At 36.0% G+C, this 25,482-nt stretch overlaps 1 protein-coding gene across 3 annotated transcripts in view; it reads left to right on the forward strand.

The window, feature by feature from the left end:
• didum (dilute class unconventional myosin) overlaps window positions 1–25,482 on the forward strand; it is a 696,374-nt gene that overhangs the window by 371,055 nt on the left and 299,837 nt on the right. For all 3 annotated transcript variants that reach the window (XM_090402302.1, XM_090402303.1, XM_090402304.1), the window contains 3 exons: window positions 2,255–2,479; window positions 10,694–10,787; window positions 23,755–24,011. In XM_090402302.1, coding sequence (XP_090258428.1) covers window positions 2,255–2,479; window positions 10,694–10,787; window positions 23,755–24,011 — 576 coding nt within the window. The remainder of the gene's footprint in view (window positions 1–2,254; window positions 2,480–10,693; window positions 10,788–23,754; window positions 24,012–25,482) is intronic.

Genomic DNA, 25,482 nt, shown 5'->3' on the forward strand with positions numbered 1-25,482 from the left:
AATATGTTTACAGGAGCAAGGGATACTGTAGACTCCAGGCCTAGAGATTTTTTTGGTGAGTGAATAAGGGTGGCTATTTGGTAAGGACTAAAAGGAGGTGGAGGTCGGTATGTTATACCTTTTAAGAATGCATGCGGTTTTTTCAGAGATGCTCTGGATATAAGGGTGTAATGGATTTTTTTGGAAAGAAGGCTTGAGTTTGGAGAATTGGTGGAGATCTCTGTTGATCTTGTGAAGGGGGAACCAATTGGCTAAAAAAGTGTCCTCCCAAGTATGATGTCATCCAGCTGGAATAGTTCAGTTAAATGACATGCTAAAGCCATTTACTGAATTATCGAAATTTTCCAGATAGATCCATTTGGAATTATAACATGTGAAAGTCATTGAAGAAAATAACTTTTGCTGTTGCAGGACACCTGGAGTACAGAGAATCTGAATTTTAGCAAAAAATGTAGAAAATTACGTAGTTTATTAAACTGATAAAATCAGCCACTGAAATATAATGAAATAGAAATTTTAAGCCAAAGAATATCAGAATGGAGAAATTCAATGACATGAAATTTCTGATATGCGATGTTAGGAAGCTCAGATACTGATACCTCCTTAAAGGACAATAAGTGTTTTAGAATAAACTAAGAACTGTTAGCTATGCTTTGTTTTTAGATTACTTTATTCACTGGTGATACTCATTAGTTTGAATCATATTTTTAAAGAATTTTGAGAGTCCTATGCCTTAAGCAATACAGGGCAATTTTCATTGTTAATAAAAGACTGTCTGTAGATTCACTTCTCCTCTCTGTTCTTTCTGGATTTATTAGCTTAGTTTCATTATTTCAGTTGTATTTTCTAGTCTAGATTCATTACTTTTATGATTTTTATTGCCTTTTGCTAACTATATAGGCTGTTGGTGTCAGTCTGCCCACACCTCAAGTTTCATTCTAATTTGTCAGTCAGGTTTAAACCCCAAATGATAAGGGATCTGCATTTTGCTGTTTACTTCCTTAAATACATTAAAACTTAATCTACATGTGATTCATCTTGGAGTCATTAAACTACCCCTCAAGTAAAAAAAGGTTAATAATAAAAACTGGCTATCCATTTGCTAAAATAAAAGAACCACAAAGGAAGTCAAGGGATTTCAAAACTAGCTAATTTCAATTTCTCTCTTTTCCTGTTCTAAGTTGTTTCATTGATTCAGAATAAGTTAAACTAGGATCACATATTTCTGTAATTATAAATAAAAATGTATTAGACTAATGAGTATTGTCAGTACTCTATCTAAAAAAATGAAACAGAGCTAATTTCTTTGTTTGGGTAGAATATTGAGTAACGCATGCCAAAAAATAGTGAAGAAATATAATCCTTACTAGTTTTACTAACTTATCAATTTTGGTAACAATGTTGGATAATGATTAGATTTGAGAATACTTGAATTGTAAGATCCTTTTGAGGATGCCTGTCAAATGTGTAACACTCAATCAAAATGTTGTCTAACACTACTCTTATGCTATGTATTGTCCAGGCTATCACTAATAATTTACATTTAAAAGTAATAGTTATTGAATAAATGCATTAGTATTAAATTAGATAACTTGCAATACTAATGCCAATTAATTGCCCATAGCTGTTATTGTATATTTCAGATTTTTTCATTACAGGTGTATGTTATATAAACTATAGGATAAGATAAAATATATCAAAAACAAGATGTGATTTCTTAATTTAAACTATTATATATTGAAAAATATGGTGTCTATATATGTGTAACATGTAGATCCACAACCATCTAAAGGTTGTGGGTTTGACTTCTGAAAGGTTTGACAGGCAATGTTAGAGAATGCCGTTGTTTCATAATTGATTTTGCTGAGATCCTGAGTCAGATGTTTTGTTTTGTGTAATATGTGATTATGTAAATCACTGAGTTTCTATTAGCTCTATCATTGCAAATCGATAAGCAAGTTATACTTAATACGAGATAAAAACGCACACTTTTGAAAACTTGGTTTTTGCTTTAAAAAAACTGAAAAATCAATCAATAAATAAATTAGGCTAGAATATATTTAAAATTTTATTTTCCAGATATGTTTGAAATTTAACCTTATCTTAAAATTGGAATCCTATTCTTAATATAAAAAATATTCAAGGAAAACTTAATATGGATTTTCTAGTATATTCATCTCTGTATCACTGCTTAGTTAACGTGTAAAGGAGCAACATGCTTAAAACATATACTTTTCCTCTTCCCTTCTGAAAGGTTCGAGAAAATCGATTATTTAAAGCAAAAGATGAAGAAACAAAAGAACTTACTCACCAGGCAGAGCAAGCCAAATCTCTTGAGGGAGCTCTCAAGGTCTCCAATAATTATATTACTGAGCTTGAAGAAAAGATAGCATCACTTAATACAGAGTTAGAACATCTTCAAGATGAAAAGAAAGACCTTACATCTGAAAAGGAACTATTGCTAAATGAAAAAAATGAGGTGAGGAATCTTACTTCTTATAATATTCTTCTAAAAGTACTTGCCGAAATATCAGAAACTTCATTGTGTTGTTGTGTTTATTTTCCTTTCCTTAAAATATTTTATGAAGTAATTTAATTTTAGATGTGGAAACTTGCTTTGACTTTTTCATTATACATGTGAAGTTTAGTAACTATTGTAAAAGCATCATATTTCAAATTAAATCATGCTTAAGAAAATATAACATATTTAAGCAAACTTAAAATTTTATATTGCTAAAATTTTAAAACATTTTTAACAAAAATCACTGAAGTTATGTGTGCTATGCTGAGGATTACTCTAAGAAGTCATCAAGGGTGGTGCATCCTCTATGTTACTCAATTGCCTACATACCCATCATTATCTTTCCTTGAACATGTTCACAACCCATACCACTAATGTACTATAGATTTACACCCTTTCTTGGCATTAGTCACAAAAAAGGGCCCAATCTTTCACTTATTTCTAGCTGCTGCTTTTCAAATATGCTTTCAAATCTCATCTCAAACACTCAGTAAAAAAAAAATCATCCATAATTCTCCAATTCAAATGTATTTCACTTTTAACAGATGGGTTCTATGTAAACTATCTGGAATCTGACCGGACTCCGGACTGAGCTTTCTGATTATGCAGTATAGTCATTATCGTTGATATTTAACCAGTTCTGGTCAAATGTCGTCTATTCCAACTGGCTTTCCACATTTCAAATTTCTGGTAGATTTTTTTATGAAGTATTTATATTTACTTGTGATTGCATTCCTCCTGAATATTTATCCACTGTTCTTGCCATTACTTATCTCATTTAAGTCTTTCACACTGATATAAATGTTGTAATGCCCATATATCCCAAGTTACAAGATCTTCCATATCTTAAACCCACATCTCCTTGCTATGTTTCAGTGGAGTGAGATAAACTTAATCAACTTCAATGCCACTTAAACAGCCTTGTGTTATTTCAAGCAAAAAAGACCACACTTCACCTCTTCTTTGATAATTCTCAGATTTCCATGCAAGATCGGATATCTCTTCTGGACTAACTTGTGTGTCTAGCCTCTCCTGACATACACACATCCATATCCTCTCTGCATCCAAAATCTAGAGATCCTTTCCAGTCTAGACATTATTTTTTACTTCTGCAGCTCCAACAGTGTGTAGGTCTCAAATCTGCTCCGCTTTAGAATATTATTCTCACATATCCAGTGGCGCACTAAAAACTTCTCTAAAAATATCTGATGCTGTCAGAAAGAGAGTACCGTATATTATTGCGTATAATGCGAAAAATTTATGGTAAAAAATACTACTTAAAGTTAGGGGTTTGCATTATATGCGGATCCTAAAAAATATAACATCTTATTAGACTTGCACACACAATATATACTACCTAATGCCTATGCAACCAAATCTACTTGACCCACTCGCACTCGGCAACCAAGCGCGCATCGTATCTGCGCATGCGCTCTCTGTCGCCGAATGATAGAGCACAGTTAGGTATATCGGTTTAACCACAGTTCATTTTAAATATTATTCGTTAAACAAACCTAGCCTGAAAATGAGCCAACAGAAACTTAAACGTTCATCTTTTGAAGCAGGATTTAAATTGCATGTCATGCAGTTTGCAGAAGAACATAATAACAGTGTTGCTATGAGAGAATTTGGTGTAGCAGAGAGTAATATTAGACTTTGGTGTAAGCAAAAAGACAGTCTTGAAAAAATCCCCAAAACGAAACATGCCCGTCGTGGAGATGTAGCATCCTTTCCAGAACTCGAAGAAGAGCTAAATGAATGGATTTTGACACAACAACAAGATGGCATTATAGTAACAAGAATGGTAAATTCAAGGACACACCAGGTATTTCATCTTTTCTTGCTTTGCCTGGGTGGTGCAACAGATTTATGGAACGCAAAGCATTAACATTATGACACCGAACAAAAATTGCGCAGAAGTTACCAAAGCAGCTTGAAGAAAAAGTGCTGTCCTTCCATAAATTTATCATAAAATTACGGAAGTGTCACAGATATGAACTTTCCCAAATTGACAATATGCATGAGACGCCCATGTACTTAGATATGCCTGGGAATCGAACAGTAAACTCAGTTGGTGAAAAGGGTGTCTTCATAAAAACAACGGGACATGAAAAAACGCATTTTACCATTGTTCTAGCATGCATGGCAGACGGAACCAAATTAAAGCCAACAGTGATATTTAAAAGGAAGAAAATCCGAAGCATATGAAATTTCCACCAGGTGTAATTGTTCATGCCAATCAGAAAGGTTGGATGGATGAAGAAGGCGTACAATTGTGGCTGGATCAAGTATGGAACATATGTCCAGGTAGCTTGTTACGTCAACAAAGCATGCTAGTCTAGGATATGTTCCGGGCGCATTTAACAGAGGCAAGCAAAGAGAAAGTATGTGAGCTACGTACAGACCTAGCAGTCATACCGGGTGGTTTAACTTCCGTTTTGCAGCCGCTTGATGTCATCTTGAATAAGACATTTAAAGATCACTTACATGAAAAATGGAGAGAATGGATGTCATCTGGTTTGGTGAAGATGACAAATGGTGGGAATTTTCAGAAGCCTGAGATCACCCTAGTCACCAGCTGGGTTAAAGAAGCATGGGATTTGATACCATCTGAAATGATTGAACACTTATTTCTTAAATGTGAAATAAGTAATTCAATGGATGGATCTGAAGATCACGTCATATACGAAAGCGAGGATGATGCACAACAAATTGGAGAGCATGAAGACGATGACGACAACTGCTACACTGATGACGCAATCCCTACAGATGAATTTATAAATGAAATGTTTGACGACTCAAAAGATGAAGAAGAATTTAAAGGATTTTGACATTTTGTTTTAAAATAAATATTTCTTTCGTTAATTCGTATCGTATTATTTATAAGGTTATGGAACAAGATTAATAGATTGCATTATACGTGAACATGGCATTTTAGGGCTAGTTTTCAAACAAAATTTCTAGTTCGCATTATACGTGGATCGCATTATACGCGATAATATGCGGTAGTTCAGTTAATTGGTAACTCTTCTCTCACAGACTCACTCCAGTCACTATCTCATAGATATGTTCTACTTCTGTATCTTCTATAGATATTTTCATGGATTCTGTTCCATTTAACTGTCTGACACCATACCTCCACTTTCCCTCAAACCCATGAACACTCAAGTGCATCCATGCCTTATCCAGTTCCATGCACAGCACAGATGTGCTATAAGTTTTAATCTCTTATGTTGTTGGATTGATGTTAAAAATAAATAAATAAGTAAAACCAGATTGTCAGTTTTTATGTTTCCTTTATCATCTTTCAAAGTGCACTTTTTGCCATTTCCAAGTTTTTCACCAATCTCCAGAACATTTTGCCATATATTTTTTGATATATCTGATATATCTTCTGTATTTTTCTGGTGGCTTTTGCTTAACTAATTTTTCATGTACAGCTTAGCATTTCTAAATTTTTTCTTTATTCTTTTGGGATGCTTGCTGAGATTTTTCTCTCCTTGTAATCATTACTTTTTTAGGATTTTATCAATATGTCTCTAAGGTTTGGTTCTGCCAATTTAGGTCTTCATCTGACGATTACAGTGGATCACTATCAGTTCAGACATGTTTGTAGCATTTTGGCCACCTCTGTTTATTATTATTATTATTAATAATACCAAACCTCCATGAAGTCAAAGACTCATTGTGGAAGGAACACACTGTTATACACAAAGCCTTTCAAACTGTTCTTTGAACTCATTCATTGTATCTGCTTTTACCACAATGTCAGGCAATGCATTCCACTTGCAACCATTCTCCATTCAAAGAAAATGTTCCTTGTGCCTCTGCTCACCCTCCTTATACAGCTTCCAAGGATATCCCATTGTTCTACTCCCTTCTCCCATTTTTATTAAAAGTTTCTTCCATATTAACCCAGTAAGAACCTTTTATCAACTTAAATGTCTCAATCATATCCTCACTCATTCATAAGGCTTTGCAAACTGCATTCCCTCAATCTGTCCTCATATCTCACATCCCAAAGACCAGTTACCACCTTACGATGTCTTCTCTTTTTGACCCTTTCAGGTATATTCTCATCACCATGAAAATCAGAGGACCAAAACTGTGCACAATAATACATACAAGGCTTTCCCAAGGCCTTATACAATGGAACCAGAACCTTTTTATTTCTGCACATGAAGATTCTCTGCATTATGCCATAACCTGATGTGATATGGTAATTTCACAGCTTGTGCAGTGTGACCACTGCACTTCACATCCTTATCCACTGCAACTTGAAGGTCTCTTGTCATCTCAACTTCCTCCAGAATTTCCCCACCAAGTGTATACTTTGTATTCCATTATTGCCTACCAAATTTTAGTACCTTATACTTTGCAACATTAAACTGACAGTTCCATACTGTTTCCCACTCATACAATCTGTTCAATTTCTTCTGTAAGGCACAACATCTGCTTGATCCCTGATCACTCTCCCCAGTTTTGCATCATCCGCAAGTAGTTGTATATGACCAGTTAAACCGATCCCAATATTGTTAATATACAAAATAACAATGATTCCAAAACACACTCATGGGGCACACCACTAGTAGCTTCTCTTCCAGGATACTGCACCACCATATACAACTTGCTCATACCTATCTGAGAGTCAGTTGTCGACCCAACTTACTAATGCATTATCCAATCCCATCTGCTTCAGTTTAGTTACTAACTTGCTATGTGGCAATCTATCAAAAGCCTTTGCAAATTCCAAGTTACCACTATATATGCATTTCCCTTGTCCACTACATTCATCACCTAGTTAGAGGACATAAACAAATTGATAAAATATGACCTCCCCTTTTACAAACCCATTCTCACAAGCACAGCAAATTCCACTTTTATCAACTCACTCCTTATCCTAGCTCTCACCAACCTCTCTAATACATTAACTGCAATTCCAGATCAGCCTATAATTTGCAGCCTTATCACTACCTTTGTAAAGTGGAACACTTTTACCTTCCTTCCACTTCTTTGGGACCTGTGCTGTTGCAAGACTCTTATCAAAGCCAATGCTAACGCTCCTCGGAAAATTTGCTTAAAACAAAGGGTAATATGTCATCAAGTCCTGTTGTCTTATTGACATCTAGCTTACTTAACTCCTCATATCCTTCTTGCTCATTTACCACTAAGTCTTCTCTCATTTCATTCTCTATACTTGAACTTCTGATTTCACGGTGAGGATGAAACACCCTCATTTTAATACCTTGGCTATGTTCTCTGCAGCAGGTACCAATCTACCACCTTCATCCATTAGCATCATCTTGTCATAATCATTCTTCTTTCTACTTGTCACACATAACTAAAAAATTCCCTAGGGTTTTTCTTTGCCTGATTTGCTAATTTATGTAGATTATTGCCATTATTTATCTTGTACTGCCTCCAAAGTGTCGTCTTCTTCCAGAAGCTTAATTCTTCTTCAAGCTTAATCTCCTCATTCATTCACTTGACACTTGCCTTTTTCAGCCCTTTGACCTTCGGAATATATTCAAACATCAATGCCGTTAAGTATATCTTTGTCAGTTCCTGGGCAGCATTTATTTCTTTTCATAAGCTTCTCATAATTGCTAGCCTTGTAATTCCATGTATATCCTTTCCTCACAGATATCTTCATATGGCTATCCACAACTCAGGTATCATTTCATGATCACTCTCACCAACTGGAAAGAAGTGTGAAACCCACACACAGTCTCATCCTTTGATGAAATTATCAGATCTAAAATTCTTGATTCTCGTGTGCCGTCCTTTACATACTTCCTATGATAATTGACTCTCGAGAACTCAAATTCATTTTCTTTATTCTCAAATGCTCTCTCTTCATTCCAATCTATATTTCTATAATTAAAATCACTCATAATAATCACCCTTCCATTGTTCGCTAAACCAAGTTACTTATACATTTCTTCATCACCACCCTCCACATTCCCTGGCCTATAGAAACATCCAACTAAATATCTCTTCCTGTTAATCTCCATCTCACACCACACTACCTCGAAACCATTGCCACTATTTCCCTCTTTCATCTCAATCTATGTGGACATAATTCCCTTGCCATCCTCAGTAGCACTTCCCCTCACTTTTTGTCCTTTCTATCTTCGTGAAAAACATTATGTTTTCATTTCTGTTCTCATCAGGATATCATCCTCCTTCAACCATGTTTCACTTATTCCAATGAAACAATTTTATCTCTCTTATTTCTGATGCTTCTGGCATTTGTACAATAAATAAACACAGCAGTTCATTTTTAGGTCTGTAACCAGTCTTACCCAAGTCACCTGTTGGTTGTGATTTCTCCATCACACCTGCTCTTGCCCAATTGCCTTTATCACTACTTACCCCATATATCTCCTCGGTCTCAACTATCCCCTTCGCATCCCCCATTCATTCCATTCCTATGCTGATCATCCCCATATATACACATTCACTGCTACTTCCAACATCCACTCTCCCTATGCCATGTCTCCCTGTCCACTCCAGCTTCCTCCTGTTCCTCTTGCATTCTCATTCTCTCTCTTCATCCTCACACTGCTACTCTTTCCATCACCAAGCACTTCAGTCTCATCTGTTCCACTCTCCTGATCTTTCACTTCACCTCTTACTTCTTCTGATCTCTTGCTTGCATCACTCACTGCACTTCCTTCCAGCAGCGGTTTCTCCAATTCACTTACTCCAAAACTATTCAAATACAGTCCATCTCATTTGCACAAATCTATTCTTTTATCAAATACATACCAAACATCTACAAACTGCACTCCGTTCTCTCCACACAGCTCTGCCATTCATGATTCTAACTCTCTGTCCCAACTCATCATTGTCATACCTTGGCAATGCATTGTCTCTTTTCCCACTATACTTTTATCTTTCCCTCTCCTGAATAACCTCCTGATATCCATCCTCTCGTTCTGTTAATTCCAACTAAATCATTCATTCCAACAACCACCACTAACTCTCTTGCTTGTTTCCTCCTAATATCCAAAGCATGAATTATCTTGCTCATTCTCCCTTTGAAAAGCAGACAACCTTATAGACTTTCTCATTAACCAGACCTCTAATAATGGAATCTCCATACATTCCTATCTTTGTAACATTCGTCACCTCTTTTTCTCTTTTTTCTTTTATTCTATCCTTCTCCATTCTTTCATTTGTTTCCACTAAATGTCTAACATTACTTCATAAATTCCTTATTTCATTTCTCATTTATGAACAACTCTCTCAAATCTTGCATTCCTGTAATTTTACTCTTCACTTCCATAGTTTCATTCTGCTATACCTTTCTTCCATTCTACTTTCACTTTCATATCACTTAATTTCATTTTCTTCATTGTCCGCGTGGTTAGCCTAGTGGCTGTGCGCTTCGCAACCATATGCCTGGGGAAGGAGTGTCCTAGGTTCGATTCCCATCACCGACGTGAGGAGCTTAAGGATCTTCCTCAGCCATAGCCAAGTTAGCCGGTCTTGGGCATGGACAGCAGGATTTTTTCCCCCAGTTTATCTGGGGTTTTTCATCCCGCAAGCAGGCAAACCGGCCCCATGAACACACACACTGATCTACAGCCATAAATACTTAATCCCCCTTGAGGGGGCTCAACTCGTCCCAATAGGGACTGGGGAGAAAAAGGGAAGAAACTCCATACGAATAAATAAAATTTCTTCATTCATACATACTTTCACTTCATCAGTCTCACTACCTTTCTTTTTGCTGTTCACATTGTCTTGCTCCCACATATATGCTTTCATTCCTTCAGTCTGTTTCACATTCACTGATAACTTGTAGTCTAACAAAATATTGCATTTTCTACAAATCCATAACTTCTCTATCTTCTGTTCAGTCTTTCCACAAACACATCTTTAAAATCATAATTTTAATTTTTTTTTCTTTTTAAAACTTTTAAAAGTTAAAAGTATTATTAATTTTTTTGTTTTTGAATAATAGAAAAAAGATGCATTAATTCTGAAAATTATTAATGTAGATTCTTAATGTGTGAATTCTGTTTTTATCCAGGTTGACAATTATCTTGTCATATATTACTGTTCTTTATTTGAATGGGAGATATCATATAATCTGTATATTTTGTAACATATTGGGGTGATATGCATTTCCAGTGTTTTATTTTTTATTTTTATTTTTTTCAGATTGTGAATAATTTAAATCACAAAAATGTAAAATTAACTGAGGATTTAAATAGAATGAATGAACTCATAAAAATTAATGAAAAAGATGCTGATGGTAAGTCTGACATTTTCTTTGCTAATTGAAAGTTTTAAGCTTACATTGAGTGAAATGGAACTTAAAAATAATTTGTATGTGCTAGTTGTTCCCAATTATCCCAATTGTTCCCTTATATACTTCAACATGTATATAAGAGAGTTATATACATGTTGGTTGGTTCTCCAAAACAAAATCACTCAAGTGGGACAAAGTTTCCAAATATATTTTTAGAAGCCTCCATGATTTTCAAGAAGAGTATCAAGATATGACATAAGGGATAGTTTATAGAAACTGGAAATGTTCTTGATCAGAAAAGAAGAGGCAAATAACACTCAAACTGAATGTTAAGTCTAATGAAGGATTTCTGTAGAATCCCTTCTAAGTTAATATCAGCTGCTACTAGAAAATTGCAAACCCCTCATACGGATATGCAATTCCATATGAAACTTTTATAGTTTCTGTATTTGGCTATGAAATAATCCTGAATTTAATATCCACTTGATTTTTATAACACATCAATAATTTTTTTTTTTTAATAGCTAATGAATTATCAATATTGCAATATTTCCTCACTTATACCATTGTGTTGTTTTATGTATACTTGTATGTATTATTTTATTATTATTTTATGTATCTGTGTTTTTTCATTTTAATTTGAAATGACTTCATCTTCTGTCATTTATGTAATATGTGGGTCATAGAAAGACAGTTGTAGTACGCCATTGACTATCTCTCAAAATGGGCATTTCCAAATGGGTTCAGATTTTTCACAGCAGAATACAGTTTGTATATGTATGCTTTTGCCATAGATGTGATTTTCATCTTAACCCAGAACTCAGACTAGGACAGTTATTAATCCCAGTTGTACCAGAAGCCAAGTTCTTTGGACTCTTACTCAATAGCAAACTCAGTTTCCTCCCACACGTCAGTTATGAGACAAGTTTTGTAAAGCAATGAACATTCTATGAACCCTATCTTCTACCTTTTGGAGTGTTGACGTCAGGACATTGATGAAATCAAAACTTGATTATGGGTCCCAAGTGTATGCTTTTGCCAAGGAGAATACCCTGTGATGGCTAGACTCTATTCTTCATCAAGTCATCAAATTGTGATTAGAGCATTTTGCATGTCACCTCTTCTTAGTCTGTACAACGAGGAAAATGAATCCCTTTACTCAACAGCTATCTGTTATATGGAACAAAAATAAAATTTCTGTCATCCCACCCCCATGTGGCTAACTGTTTTTCATCCATGATGAGAGAATGTTTATAATACTCAATAGATTGCCATAAATCCCTTCAGTTTGCAGACAAAAGCTCTCCTACAAGCTCTAGAGATCGCAGTAGACAACGTAGCTGAGACACCACCAAACAAACTAATGCCGTGGCACTCAAACCTACCAGTAGCTTTTCTTTCAGCAGATCACTGAAATTTTTCACTTCTACTAATATCTACTAGCAACTCTTTGAAGTTCATAGAATTGAATTATCTGATTTTGTGCCTGTCTACATATACGGTTCAGAATCAAAGGATCTGGTGGGATCTTCTGCCATCTTTCCAGACAGCATTATATCTGCACACATCCTGCTAGAGAGCTGAGAGCTTGCACTAAAATACACCAGATTGCCACTACCAAAAGTGCATAATATATTCAGCTCACAAAGTTCTTTTCAGGTAATAAAAAGTCTAGATCTAAAGAAACATTCAGTGCTCTCTCAAATCCAATACATTCTCTTTCAATTATGAAAGCTACACTTAGATATATGCTTCTCTTGGATTCAAAGTCCATGTTGGGATGAAGGGAAACAAGACTATAGATACTACAGCTAGGTCAACTTGTTTATAAAACATTCACCATCTGTCCTGTGCTATATGCTAATTACCAGCAGATTATCATACACAGGCTTCAATCCCAGTGGCAGTCATCTTGGAATAGAGAAACTAATAATAAGCTCTACTATATTAACCATCAAATTAAATGAATAAGTGAAACATAACCATGTTTCACTTATTCATTTAATTGAATTGAATGAAGATTATATCCTAACTGGAATAGAAATGGAAGAGTAGTACAGTGATTTTCACAAAGATAGAAAGGACAAGAAGGAAGGCGAAGTGCTACTGATGACCTGGTTGGCTGAGTGGTTAGTGTTCAACTCTCCAGCCAAAAAAGCTGCGGATTTGAATCCCGCCATGGGCATGGATGTTTGTGATTGTCTGTGAAAATACTAGTGGTGGTAGCGAGTAGTCGATGGCATTGGTGTAGATGATGAGGTTCGCTAGTTGTGAATGAGTGGTGGAGACGGAGAGTTGTAGTGTAGGTAACCTCTCTCGATGAGTCTTTGGACTCCTTGGAGGTGTCACGTAATAACAATAATAACATAGACATAAAAGAGGGAAATAGTGGCAATGGCTATGAGGCAGTGTGATGTGAGGTGGATGTTGACAGGAAGACATAGTTAGTTGGATGTTGCTGTAGCCCTGGGAATGTGGAGGGTAGTGATGAAGAAATGTATAAACAACTTGGTTAGTGAACAAAGGAAGCATGATTATTATGGGCGATTTTAATTATGGCAGTATATATTGGAATGAAGAGATGATATTTGGGAATAAGGAAAATTAATTTTTTCAGTTCTTGAGATATAACTATCTCATTTATCTATCTATATGTTCACTGGGCAGATGCTGTATGGTCACTCTGATGCTCAGTGATGTGCCACACCAGGCCTCGCCATGTAGTTCTGTTGTTTGCTTTTCTGGCGGCCTCAATTCTCTGAAGATCAGTCACTCCACACACCATCCATCCATCTCATTGATGGTCTACCCCTTCCTCTTTTTCCAGGAACTTTACCTTCTATTACTGTTCTGAGTGGTCCCCCCTTCCATCCTTTCTCTGTGTCCAAAATATTTTAACTTTCTTTTGTCAGTATCCTTAAGGAGCCTTAAAGTTCTACTAATCTTTTCTAACACCCATTAATTTGTCTGCGTTTCAGTATATGATATCCTCAATAGCCTTCTGTAACACCACATCTTAAAAGTAGATATCCGTTTCTTATCTGACTTCTTTAGGTTCCAAGTCTCACATCCATAAGTCGCTGTTGGAAAAACAACTGCATCCAAAATCCTCAACTTTGTTCCCATGGAGATAGATCCATCCTTCCAGATTTTAGACAGCTCTGACTGTTGTTTTAGCCATTCCTGACTTTCTTCTGACGTCTTCTGAACAGCAATTCTTCACATTAATAATGGATCCCAGGTACTCAAATTTACTGACTTCCTCAATTCTTTCTCCATTAAGGTACACTTGTTTCTCAAGAGCTTCTCTGTTTGTATTTCCTTTGAGAATCATAATCTTTGTCTTGCTAGGATTGAGTTGAAGTCCTGTGTTATTACTGATCTTGTTAACTTTGTCAAGAATTAGTCCTAGTTCTTCGATGTCATTACAAAGGAGTACTGTATCATCAGCATATCTCAGATTACTGATCAATCTACTTCCTATCCCAATTCCTGTCCTGAGCTCATCCAATGCTTCACACATGATGTCCTTCGCATATATACTAAACAAGTGAGGAGAAAGTAAACATCCTTGCCTAACTCCTTTTCCAACTTGAAGCCAGTCAGTCAATCCAACACCTGTTCTTATTGTGGCTTCTTGCTCCTTATACAAGTTGGCTATCAACCTGATAATGTGTTGAGGAAAACCCATTCTTTTCATTACTTCCCCCAGTTTCACATGCTCAACACAGTCAAAAGCTTTAGAGTAGTCTAAGAAACACATTACCAGAGGGAGTCTGAATTCTTTATATTTTTCTATGATCTGTCTAAGGCAAAGGATCTGATCTCTGGTGCCCTTACCTTTCCTAAAACCTGCTTGTTCCTCAGGCATCTCTGCCTTAACTTTGGCCTCAGTCCTATTTAGCATGATCTTCAATAAAATTTTGCTTGCATGAGATATTAAACTAATAGTTATATAGTTCTTGCATGCCTTCATATCACCTTTCTTATGTATTGGTATGAAAACCGACCAGTCTCTAGGCCATGATCCTGTCTCCCATATCCTTGTAATCAATCTATGAAACACTCTTATCCCTCCATCCCCTGTGACTTTAATTAACTCTGCTGGGATTTCATCTGCACCTTGGGCCTTATTGCTCTTGAGCTGCTTAACTGTTCTTTCAACTTCATGCCTAAGTGGAGGAGGTTCCAAATCAAAATTTTCCTGATGAGAGGGCTCCACATTTTTTTTATCCACACTGCTGTACAGTTCCTCACAGTATTCTTTCCATCTGTTTTTGATTTCCAACTCTTCTGTTAGTAATTATATTAATTATGTTAGTAATTATGTTATTATGGTAGTATATATTGGAATGAAGAGATGATATTTGGGAATAAGGGAAATGAATTTTTTGAATTCTTGAGATATAACTCTCTCAGGCAGCACATAAAGGAGGCGACACAAGGATTGAGAGTTTTAGATCTGACCATTTCATCTGAGGATATAATTGTGAGTGGGGTTTCACACTTCCAGTTGGTGAGAGTGACCATGAAGTGATCGCCTGGTTTATGGCTAGCCATAATGCAGACTTCTGTGAGGAAAGATATACATGGAAGTACAAGGCTCATGCTTAGTACAAGCTTAGGAGACAACTTGAAGGTATGGTATGGAATAAAGAGTTGAGTGATAAGGAAATAAATGCTGCTTGGGAACTGACAAAGAAATACATAACAGCATCAATGTGTAAATATATTCCGAAGGTCAAAAAGCTGACTAAGGTAGGTGTAAAATGATGAGTGAAGAGTTAAGCATGAAATCTGGAGGAAGGCTTTGGAGGCAGCACAAGTTAAATATTGGTAATAATCACTTACATGAAGAGTATAAAGAGCAAGCCAGGAGCATGACTCAATAAGAAAACAAAAATGCAGTATGAGCAGAAATTAGCAAATGAGGTAAAGAAAAACCATAGATAGTTTTTTAAATATGTTGCAAGTAGAAGAAAGAATGATTATGGTAAGATAATGTTAATGGATGAAAATGGTAAAATGGTGACTGTTGCAGAAGACATTGCTGAGGTATTCAGTGATCAATTTATAAGGGTGTTCATCCTCATCAGGGTGAAATCATGAGAAACTCAAGTGTAGAGAACATAGGAGAGGATGGCTTAATTGTGAGTAAGCAGGAGGTATATGAGGAAATAAATAAATAAACTTGATGTCAATGATGTGATAGGATCTCATGTTGGAGGCTTAATGGGTCTCATGTGTTTACCCACAGGATTTCATGGAAAATAAACCACCATGCTCCACCACAGAAAATTAAAAAAAGAGAGACTATTCTTAGAATCAGCAGCAGCTCTCAAAAATCAACCAAATCTTAATAAATATGGTTGCATTGAGCTTCCTAAGATTTGCGAAACACTTATCACCAGAGGTCCTACCTTACATTCCAGGCCATCTACAACTGCTCTTAGAGGGTGCCCCACATAGATAGGACTTTAGTGTCACCCACGTGGTTGGGCTTAGTATTGTGTGGTATTTATGTATATATTACATTCGTTTTTTTTTTTGTAATATCTGAAGATGTTCCAGTGACTGAGACGAAATATAGGAAGCATTAAATTCTGTTTTAATCCTTTCTGAGTGCTGTATACAATCCATTAAACCTCCAACATGATGTCCTCACAGCACTTAAGCCTCTACACATGGATGTGATAGGAGTTGATGACATATTAAGGGAATGTTCCAGGGAATTGGCAGTAGCATTGTCATGCCTGTTTAATAAGAGTCTTTCAACAGAACAGTTTCCAAGAGAGTGGAAAGAAGGTAAAATTTTTCCACTGCATAAAGGTGGTGATAAGGTTGTGACTAGAAATTATAGTCTGATCTGTATATCTGGAGTTGTGAAGGAACTAGATAGATTGGTGAGAACTAGGATACAGAAGTGGGTTGATAATCTGTGATTGTCAGCATAGGTTTGTTAAAGGGAGATTATGTTTTACTAACTTACTTATGCACTATAACAAGGTGACAAATGGAAGAAAACATAGAGCATTGGGATACTCCAGCATTCATAGAAAAATCTGATGTGAGATGAAATGCCCATCATGACATGCAGTCAGCAACCAGAGAGGAAACTTTCAAATCAGCCACAAAGGAGAGGAGGGAGACCATGAGCTAGCTTGGTAGAAAGATCTCTCTGCCAGACTCATTAAAAGCCTTGGAAATATCAAGAGCCACTACATGAATTTCTCCAAATTTTACCATGGATCGATCCCAAAGGTAAGGAAGCTTGACTCAGAAATCTGCTTTTGAGCAAATTGGGTGAAATCCATATTGGCGATCACTAATTAATTGGCGATCACATCATGACATGCAGTCAGCAACCAGAGAGGAAACTTTCAAATCAGCCACAAAGGGTAGGAGGGAGACCATGAGCTAGCTTGGTAGAAAGATCTCTCTGCCAGACTCATTAAAAGCCTTGGAAATATCAAGAGCCACTACATGAATTTCTCCAAATTTTACCATGGATCGATCCCAAAGGTAAGGAAGCTTGACTCAGAAATCTGCTCTTGAGCAAATTGGGTGAAATCCATATTGGCGATCACATCATGACATGCAGTCAGCAACCAGAGAGGAAACTTTCAAATCAGCCACAAAGGGTAGGAGGGAGACCATGAGCTAGCTTGGTAGAAAGATCTCTCTGCCAGACTCATTAAAAGCCTTGGAAATATCAAGAGCCACTACATGAATTTCTCCAAATTTTACCATGGATCGATCCCAAAGGTAAGGAAGCTTGACTCAGAAATCTGCTTTTGAGCAAATTGGGTGAAATCCATATTGGCGATCACTAATTAAATGGTACACCCTCCAAGCGGTAATTAATGATCCCCATTAGTTACAATAGTATTTGAGATGAGGACAATGGCACAAACGTTTCATAGCTGACATTTCTTGTTTAGAGACAGGCCAGATAAATGCTTACTTCCATACTGTTGGATAGATTCCAGATAAGTATGACAACTTGTATAGGCAATTCAGGATCTATGTTAATTCTAGAGCACAAATTGAAGCATGATTGAAGAAATATCATCTGGACCAGGAAGCTTATTTTCTAGATAATTGAGCAACTTTTATGCCTTTCTCATCAAGCAATATTGGAGGAAGCTTAAGGCAAAGTGTTTGTGATATAATTACAGTGATTTTCATTAGTTGTCTGTAGAAGAGTCGGAAAAGAGGATTTATGCTAAGAGATCAGCCCTATCTTTAGGTGAGGTTACCCTGATACTGTCAGAGAAGTTGAAGCATGGGAGGGCAGAAGCTGCACTCACTGCTTTACTGAGAGGACCAGGCAAGGCAACTCAAGTACCATTTGAGTAGGAGGCAGGTTTTTTGTATTTGGCCTTTTCAGAATCAGATTGGAATTTATTGATGTTTTTTGCAGATGTTGCAAGCTACGGTGTAGGCTGTATGTGAAACTGGAGTTTTTTACTTGGAAAATTTAAAGTATGCTGAATTTATTTCTGCTCAGATTGCTTTAGCACGCTGTGGAGAACCAGGGCTTGAATAATTGGGAGTTTATGTTACATGAGCAGTGAAGCTTTTCATTCCAGCAAGGATTATTTCGCAGCAGGTGTTTAGATCAGGAATGAGGAAACAGTAATTAGACCATAAAAAGAGGAATAGAAATCCCAGAAGTCATTCCAGTTTTCGTTCTTGTAATGCCATAAAAAACAAGGCTGAGATTGGCTTGAAGAAGGTTGGTCTGTAAAGGAGGAAATCTGAATAGCCAGAGCTTTCCCTCCAGACACACACTAAGGAGTGTGTGTTTGGAGGGAAAGCTCATTAAGAATAGGTCCAAAATGCTGGGACAATTATCAGGATTGTCTAGTATATTCTGGTTCAGGTTAAACAATTCGTGTTAAATTAATATTGATGGCAAACAATTTTGCTTTCCTTCCAGCTTGATTTGTGAATTTAGAGAAGGGAAAGAAAGGCAGTTTGAATTTTTCTCATTTTAAGTCTCCAAAAAGATGATCTAAATATTTGAGTAATTAAACTATAAAAAAATCAACCTTTAGAGATTAATAATCAAAGCGCAACTAGTTATTGAAATTAGGTTTTGTTGAGATTAGGTTGAAATTGAGTTTTGGTTTCAGTTTCTTCAGATTGCAAGTGGTTGTGTAATTTAGTACTCGTGAAATTAGCAATTTTTATATGTTTTTTGTGTTTTTTCATCAGAAAATTAGAGTATTATAGTGTATTAGTGTAGATTTTCGGGTTTTTAGAGTATTAGTATATTTATAATATTTTTATTGTGATATTGTCAGCATTGCACCAATGCAACGAACAATAGTGGCAAAGACCATGTAGTCCGGTATTTGAATTCACTGAATATTATGAATATTGATTGCAGAGTATGTGAAATGTAAAGTATATGCGAAATGTAAAGAGTATGCGAAATGTCAAGAAAATTAAAGAATATGTGGAAAGAAATTGAAACTGCAGAGAGAGAGTATGTATTAAGCATTTTAAAAGTGAGTGTCTGTTAGGTGACGAGAATGCAGCAAATACCAACGATAAGATGGAAAATGATGTTAAGAATGTCTTGAACGTGCATCTGTGGAAATAGAGGAGAATTGAAATGATATCAATCAAGAGATAGTGCACTTAAATGTTATCCTTCATAGGACAAAGCTCAAAATTGAAAAACTGCAGAAGTGGCAAGAGTTAAGCAGGGCTGAAAAGAGAAGCAGGTGACCCGAAAGAATAATAAAGACCAACCAAACAAACAAGAAAAACAAGTTAAGCAAAAAATTATGTATGGAGACTCAATAATTGGGGAAGTACTTAATGAAAGTATGACAAAATCGTATTTCCTGGGACCAAAAATTCACGATATTAGCCATGCCATCCAGATGCAAAAAAGGTAAGTCAAAGGAAATGATTGTCTTGATTGGTATAAATGATTTGAGACGCAAGAAGTATTCTATGAGGAGAGGATGTAAAGGAGTTGTTAGAAGAGGCAAAACTGAAGAGTGAGAAGGTGAAGATTGTAAGTCTCCTATCATGCTATGATAGAGGCAAATTGAGGAGGAGGAGGAGGGCATTGAATGAGTCTGTATGTAGATTGTTCAAAAGGAATGATGTAGAATTTGTGGATCTGTGGTCTCTGTTTGATGGAAAGAAGGATTTGTACAATGCGGATGGACTACATCTGAATGGTTTCAGTCTTAGGTGTCTGGAGAGACCTTTGTTCACCCAGAATGCTGACATGCAAATTCAGGGAAACCTAAGCAATCAGGGTGGATGCAATTGAGTTTGTGTGAAGGTACTCACGAAGCAAGTGAGTGCAAGAATGATTAAGTGAGGAATCTAGTCTCTCAAGCAAAAATATTGAATAAGGTAGTCAATTCATAAAATAAAGTTGGGTGGGGGAATAAAGGGATGTTGCTGTTTCTATATACTAATGCCAGAAGTATCAGGAACAAGAGGAAGGAGTTTTTGGCATTGGTTAGTACAATCTTGCCAAAAGTTACAGGCATTAGTGAGACCTAGCTAACAGTGGATGATGTAGTTATAAGGATAGAATGTAAAGGGTTTAGTATTTTCAGGGAAAGATAGGGTGGGGGAAGGATTACTGCTGATGGTAACAGATGAATTGCAATCAAAATGAATAGGAGACATGCAGGAGGGTGGCTGTTCATTTGAAGCAATCTGGTGTGAGATTAAGACCAATAAGACAAAATATACAGTTGATTGTTGCTATAGGCCAAGGAGTTCCACAGATGATCTGGAAGACATGCATCACTAAATTAGTACAATGAGTACAAGTTGAGTGATTATTATGGCGGACTTCAAATATGGAGATATAGACTGGAAGGAAGAAAGGTTACATGGCAGAATGGAAATAGAATTTATACAACTGTTTAGGGATAATTACTTAAGGCAGCTTATGATGGAGGGGACTAGGGGTGGGAGAGTATTGGACCTGGTCACAGGATCAGAAGAGTTATCCATAACCAAATGACAACGTTGCCTCCAATTGTGAAAGTGACCATGTGGTCTTGACTTGGGAGATGATAAAACATGAGGAATATTCTATCATGAAGGGGTATTTATGGAACTACAAGGCAGGGGATTATGACATGCTTAGGAAAAAGCTTAAATTTGTACCATGGCATAAAGCACTGTAGGGTAAGGATGTTAGTAGTGCATGGGATATAGTTAACCATCTTCTAGAAGAAGCAGTATTAAATTTTGCACCTAGGGTAAGGAAGGGTTAATTGGGTAGGAGTTCGATGGAGTAATATCATTAAGTACGAGCTGCAGAAGAAGAAAATGCTGTGGAGGGTATATAAAGAGAAAGGTGACCAGCAAACTCATGAACAGTACAATGCTTTGGCAAGAAAGGTGACCAGCATGGCAAGGAAGGCAAAATCAGATTATGAGAAGAATTTAGCTGAGCAGGCCAAAGAAAATCCCAAAGAGTTCTTTCGTTATATGGCAAGTAAGAGGAAGAATAACTATGGAACATTAACCTTAATGAGTGATGATGATCTCAAGGAATCAGAAGCAGATAAAATAGTTGAGTTACTGAGTGCCAATTTGCAATTATATCTTCCTAGTGAGGTTACTGCTTTAACCTATGTGATAGACACTAATGTGGAAACAGAGGTGGATAAATAGGAGATTCTTAGGATGTTGCAGAATCTCAATGTAAATTTAGAGCTGTGGGATTAGATAGATATCAGTTAGGGTTTTACGAGAATGTGCAGGAGAACTGGCAATGCCTCAGACTAGGATCTTTACGTCTCAGCTCTAGTAGTTCCAAGGGAGTGGAAAGAGGGTAAACTTATTCCTTTGCATAAGGGAGGTTTTAAGAGTACAGTAGCAAATTATAGACCAATCAGTATCTCAGGCATGGTGGTAAAAGTATTAAAAATTGGCAAAAAAGAGAATTCAAGAATGCGTAGATAAAAATATGATACTGTATGAGGGTCAACATGGCTTTGTGAAGAGTCAGTCATGCCTTAGTAATTTCCTAACTTTTTATAATAGAGTAACAGTTGAGTTGGATAACGGTGACTACACACGATGATTTTTCTGGATTTTGCAAAGGCGTTTGACAGAATACCACATGGAACACTGTTACACAAATTAGAACAAATGGGGATGGATATGACACTGGTTAAGTGGATAAGAGGGTGGCTGCTGGACAGATATCAAAAAGTGGTATAGGGACAGAATCGAGGTGAAAGCAGGTGACTAGTGGTGTGCCACAAGGTTCAGTGGTGGGACCATTTCTGTTTAATTTGTAAGTGTAACTACATGTCACACGTCTTTCTTCTGACAATCTTTTTTTCACTGTTTACCAGAAACTGATATATACCAATATATACACATAAACTCCTACCATCACCCAACACAAAAACTAGGTGTCATTAATATTCTAAAAAACAGGGCTTTGAAGATCTACTGCAATGAACATGCACTGAAAGACGAATTTAAAGTTATCAGCAATCCTTTTCTAAAAAGTGGTGACAGCCAAAACACTGTTAACAAAATTCTCTACAAGACCTCAATAAAAAACAAAGATAAACCAGACTACAATAAAACTATAACCATTCCTTACATTTAAAAGGACATCAGATAAAATAAACAGAATACTACAAAAATACAACCTCAAAGTCACCTTTAAACCTCGTGCAAAATTAAAAAGCTTACTTAACTCATCCAAAGACCCACTCCCTCCGCTAGCCCACCCTGGAGTATACCGTATTTATTGCACCTGTAACATACCATATATAGGGGAAACAGGATGCACAATTCCTTTCAGACAAAAAGAACATAAATGACACATTAAATATAATAACTATGGTGAAGCTGGCCTTTCTGATCATGCCCTGTGAACACCTTACATAGTCAATTCTCTGTAAGGTGTTCATGTCCTGTGAACACCTTACATAGAATTGACTGGAAAAGCACCAGTGGTTTACATCACACCAAAACATGGTATGAATGCAAATTTAAAGAAGCCTCTATGATTATTATCAACCATCCCAATTTGAACAATAATGATGGTCTAAAAATCCCAAACATATGGAAGGCACATATTCGAAACAGGACTATAGATAATCCAGGATCCTAAATCAAAAATAGCAATTGTAATGCTAAAAACAGGACATCATTGTTACTGAAAGAAAACTATCTATAAGAAAGAATGTTTGAATTTAGTTTCTAAATAATTAATTTGTAATTTTTTTTTTCTTTTCACTAGAGGTTATGCCAGTAGAATAACCTGTGATCAAATCATTGTTTCTCTAGCTTACTGTATGTAATGTAATTCAGTTTGTCCTGTATATTTGTATATGCTCCAGATGATGATCTTAATATGAAGATCGAAACGTCGGGAAATTAAAAGAGTTATTTATAACACAGTTGTAAAGTCCATAATTTTTAAAATGAATGCTGATCACCATGCAACACTAAAAGAAAAGCATCCTGCATAGTTCTATACTTTGACTTCTTCTAGGTATGCTGTTGTGGCAGAGTAAGATTATTCAGCTGCTTGCCAGGAAGCTTTAGTCCTGGTTTGGTACTTCATACTATTCACCAGTTAACCTGTAGAATTGCTATAATCTTGAATGGATGAGGTGCTGGTCACCTAGTTAACATAGTATGTTGATTTTGTGGTTAATTTTTAATTCAATTTCAAAGTTGTCCAGGGGCTTTATATATTTCCTGTCTTATTGTGTTCATTTCATATTAGATGTGGCAAAAACAACCAAAAATACAACTTTCTACTTATTATTTATTATTGTCATTCATTTGTTTGAATGGTATTTTATACTTCTTTCTTTTCTCTTTCTTATCTTAATATTCTGTTTTTTGGTTTTGAAATATGGTGAAATATTTTGAAATAGGAATGTTATCAGAACTAAATTTATATATAATGTAAATAATATATATACAAATTCTTTTTGAACAGATATGCTGAAGAAAAGAATAGAAAATGAGAAAAAGCTTCTAATAGATGAATTTGATGCCGAAAGAGTGGCATATCAAAAACTTCTCAAGGAAAATGCTCGTTTAGAACAAAGATTTGAAAATCTTCAGAATGAAATATTGAGAATGAGAGGAACAGGTATGGGACATCATCGCACCCCATCCAATGTCAGTTTGATGAGCATCAAAAGTGATGTAACTGAATTAGCTAGAGATGATGCATCAGATGTTCCAGATGAGGTAAATGCATATTTATTTATTTATAAAAACTGCAGTTTATGTGCTATTTATTTTAAAATCTAAAATGACCTATTTTGCATTATTTTGCTAAACTTTCAGGAATTATCTTAAGATTTTAAAGATATAGCCATATAGTTAATATTAACAAAACAGCAGCTGATGGCTTCAAAAAGCAACATGCACTAAAGCAAGGGTTGCCAATTTTTTTTGAGAGGGGCTAGATAGTAAATATTTTACACTTTATGGGCAAAGGAAATACATGTACATATCTTATATATACGTGTATATAAGATAGAAAACAAAATTTATGCAATATTGTGTCCAAATAGATTTTTTGAGAAATTAGTGGGTAGTGGAATTTGTTTTTATGAGAATTATGCTTAAATGTAGTCAGAGTTAGTGTTCCCAATCATCCAAATCCACTTAAAATTTTTTTTTATATGGCTCCCACCCATGAAAGGTTTATAGTATATTTGTTCTGTGGGTAGACTAAGGATTTCTTTTCTATTTTTACTGATTTTATACGTTTTTTTTTTTTTTTTTTGTATTTTATTCGTCCAGAAACCTTACTGTAGAGACCAAACACGAAACTTTTTTCAAGCCTCTTTAAGTCTCCAGTAAGTGGGATGGCGATCTCACACTGGATGATGAAATTCATTTCCCACCTAAAGACCATCACAAACATCCATGCCTGCAGCCTGTTGGTTGGAGAGTAGATACTAACCACTCAATCAACCAGGCCAGCATTGCAAATTTTCATCACATTGCAAAAGCATAAAATCTGTAATGAGATTTTATGCATTCCCTCTTAGACAATATCTCTTTCACCCCCTGTGAAAATATCTTATCTGAGTTGCCAAATTTGAATATAAACAAACATGCACCAATATTCACTAATGTAAACACATGATGTGTGTGACTAAGAAAAGCATGGCACACAATGAAAAGATTGTGAGATACAGTCGCTGCACAACTGCACATGTGGCACAAAAGCTGCCACAGCAATGCAAATGAATAGGCTCAGTTGTATCACACTGAAAATTCATGATTCTGTCAGGAAATTCATTCAAAACCATCCTTATCTCATAGGCCATGCAATAAAAGGTGACAGGCTGGACTGTGCCATGGGCTGTACTTTGCCAGTCCATACTCTAACAGATTGTTGGGTATATATTTCTAATGAAGGCACTTATAAAATAAGTTTTAATTTTATAGTCACTGTCACTTTCATTGATAAAAATTAAGAACAAGTGACCCAATGTATGGAGTTCCACCATTTTCTTTATTGATTAATATATGAGAGATCAAAGAACCCATAAACACATTAGAGCCTTGTGTGGGGTGTAGGTGAGGTTAAGAAAGAAGAGGTTTATTGAAATTTTTCTTGAAGAGTTGCCAGTTATAGTTGGTTGTGAATACCTCATGAGGCAGCCTGTTCCAGAGGAAAGAGGTGGATGGAATAAAAGAAGAG

Source organism: Typopeltis vanoorti, chromosome 13 (genome assembly GCF_054136105.1).
Source record: "Typopeltis vanoorti isolate ZY-2024b chromosome 13, IOZ_Tvanoo_1.0, whole genome shotgun sequence".
Classification (NCBI taxonomy): Eukaryota; Metazoa; Arthropoda; class Arachnida; order Uropygi; family Thelyphonidae; genus Typopeltis; species Typopeltis vanoorti.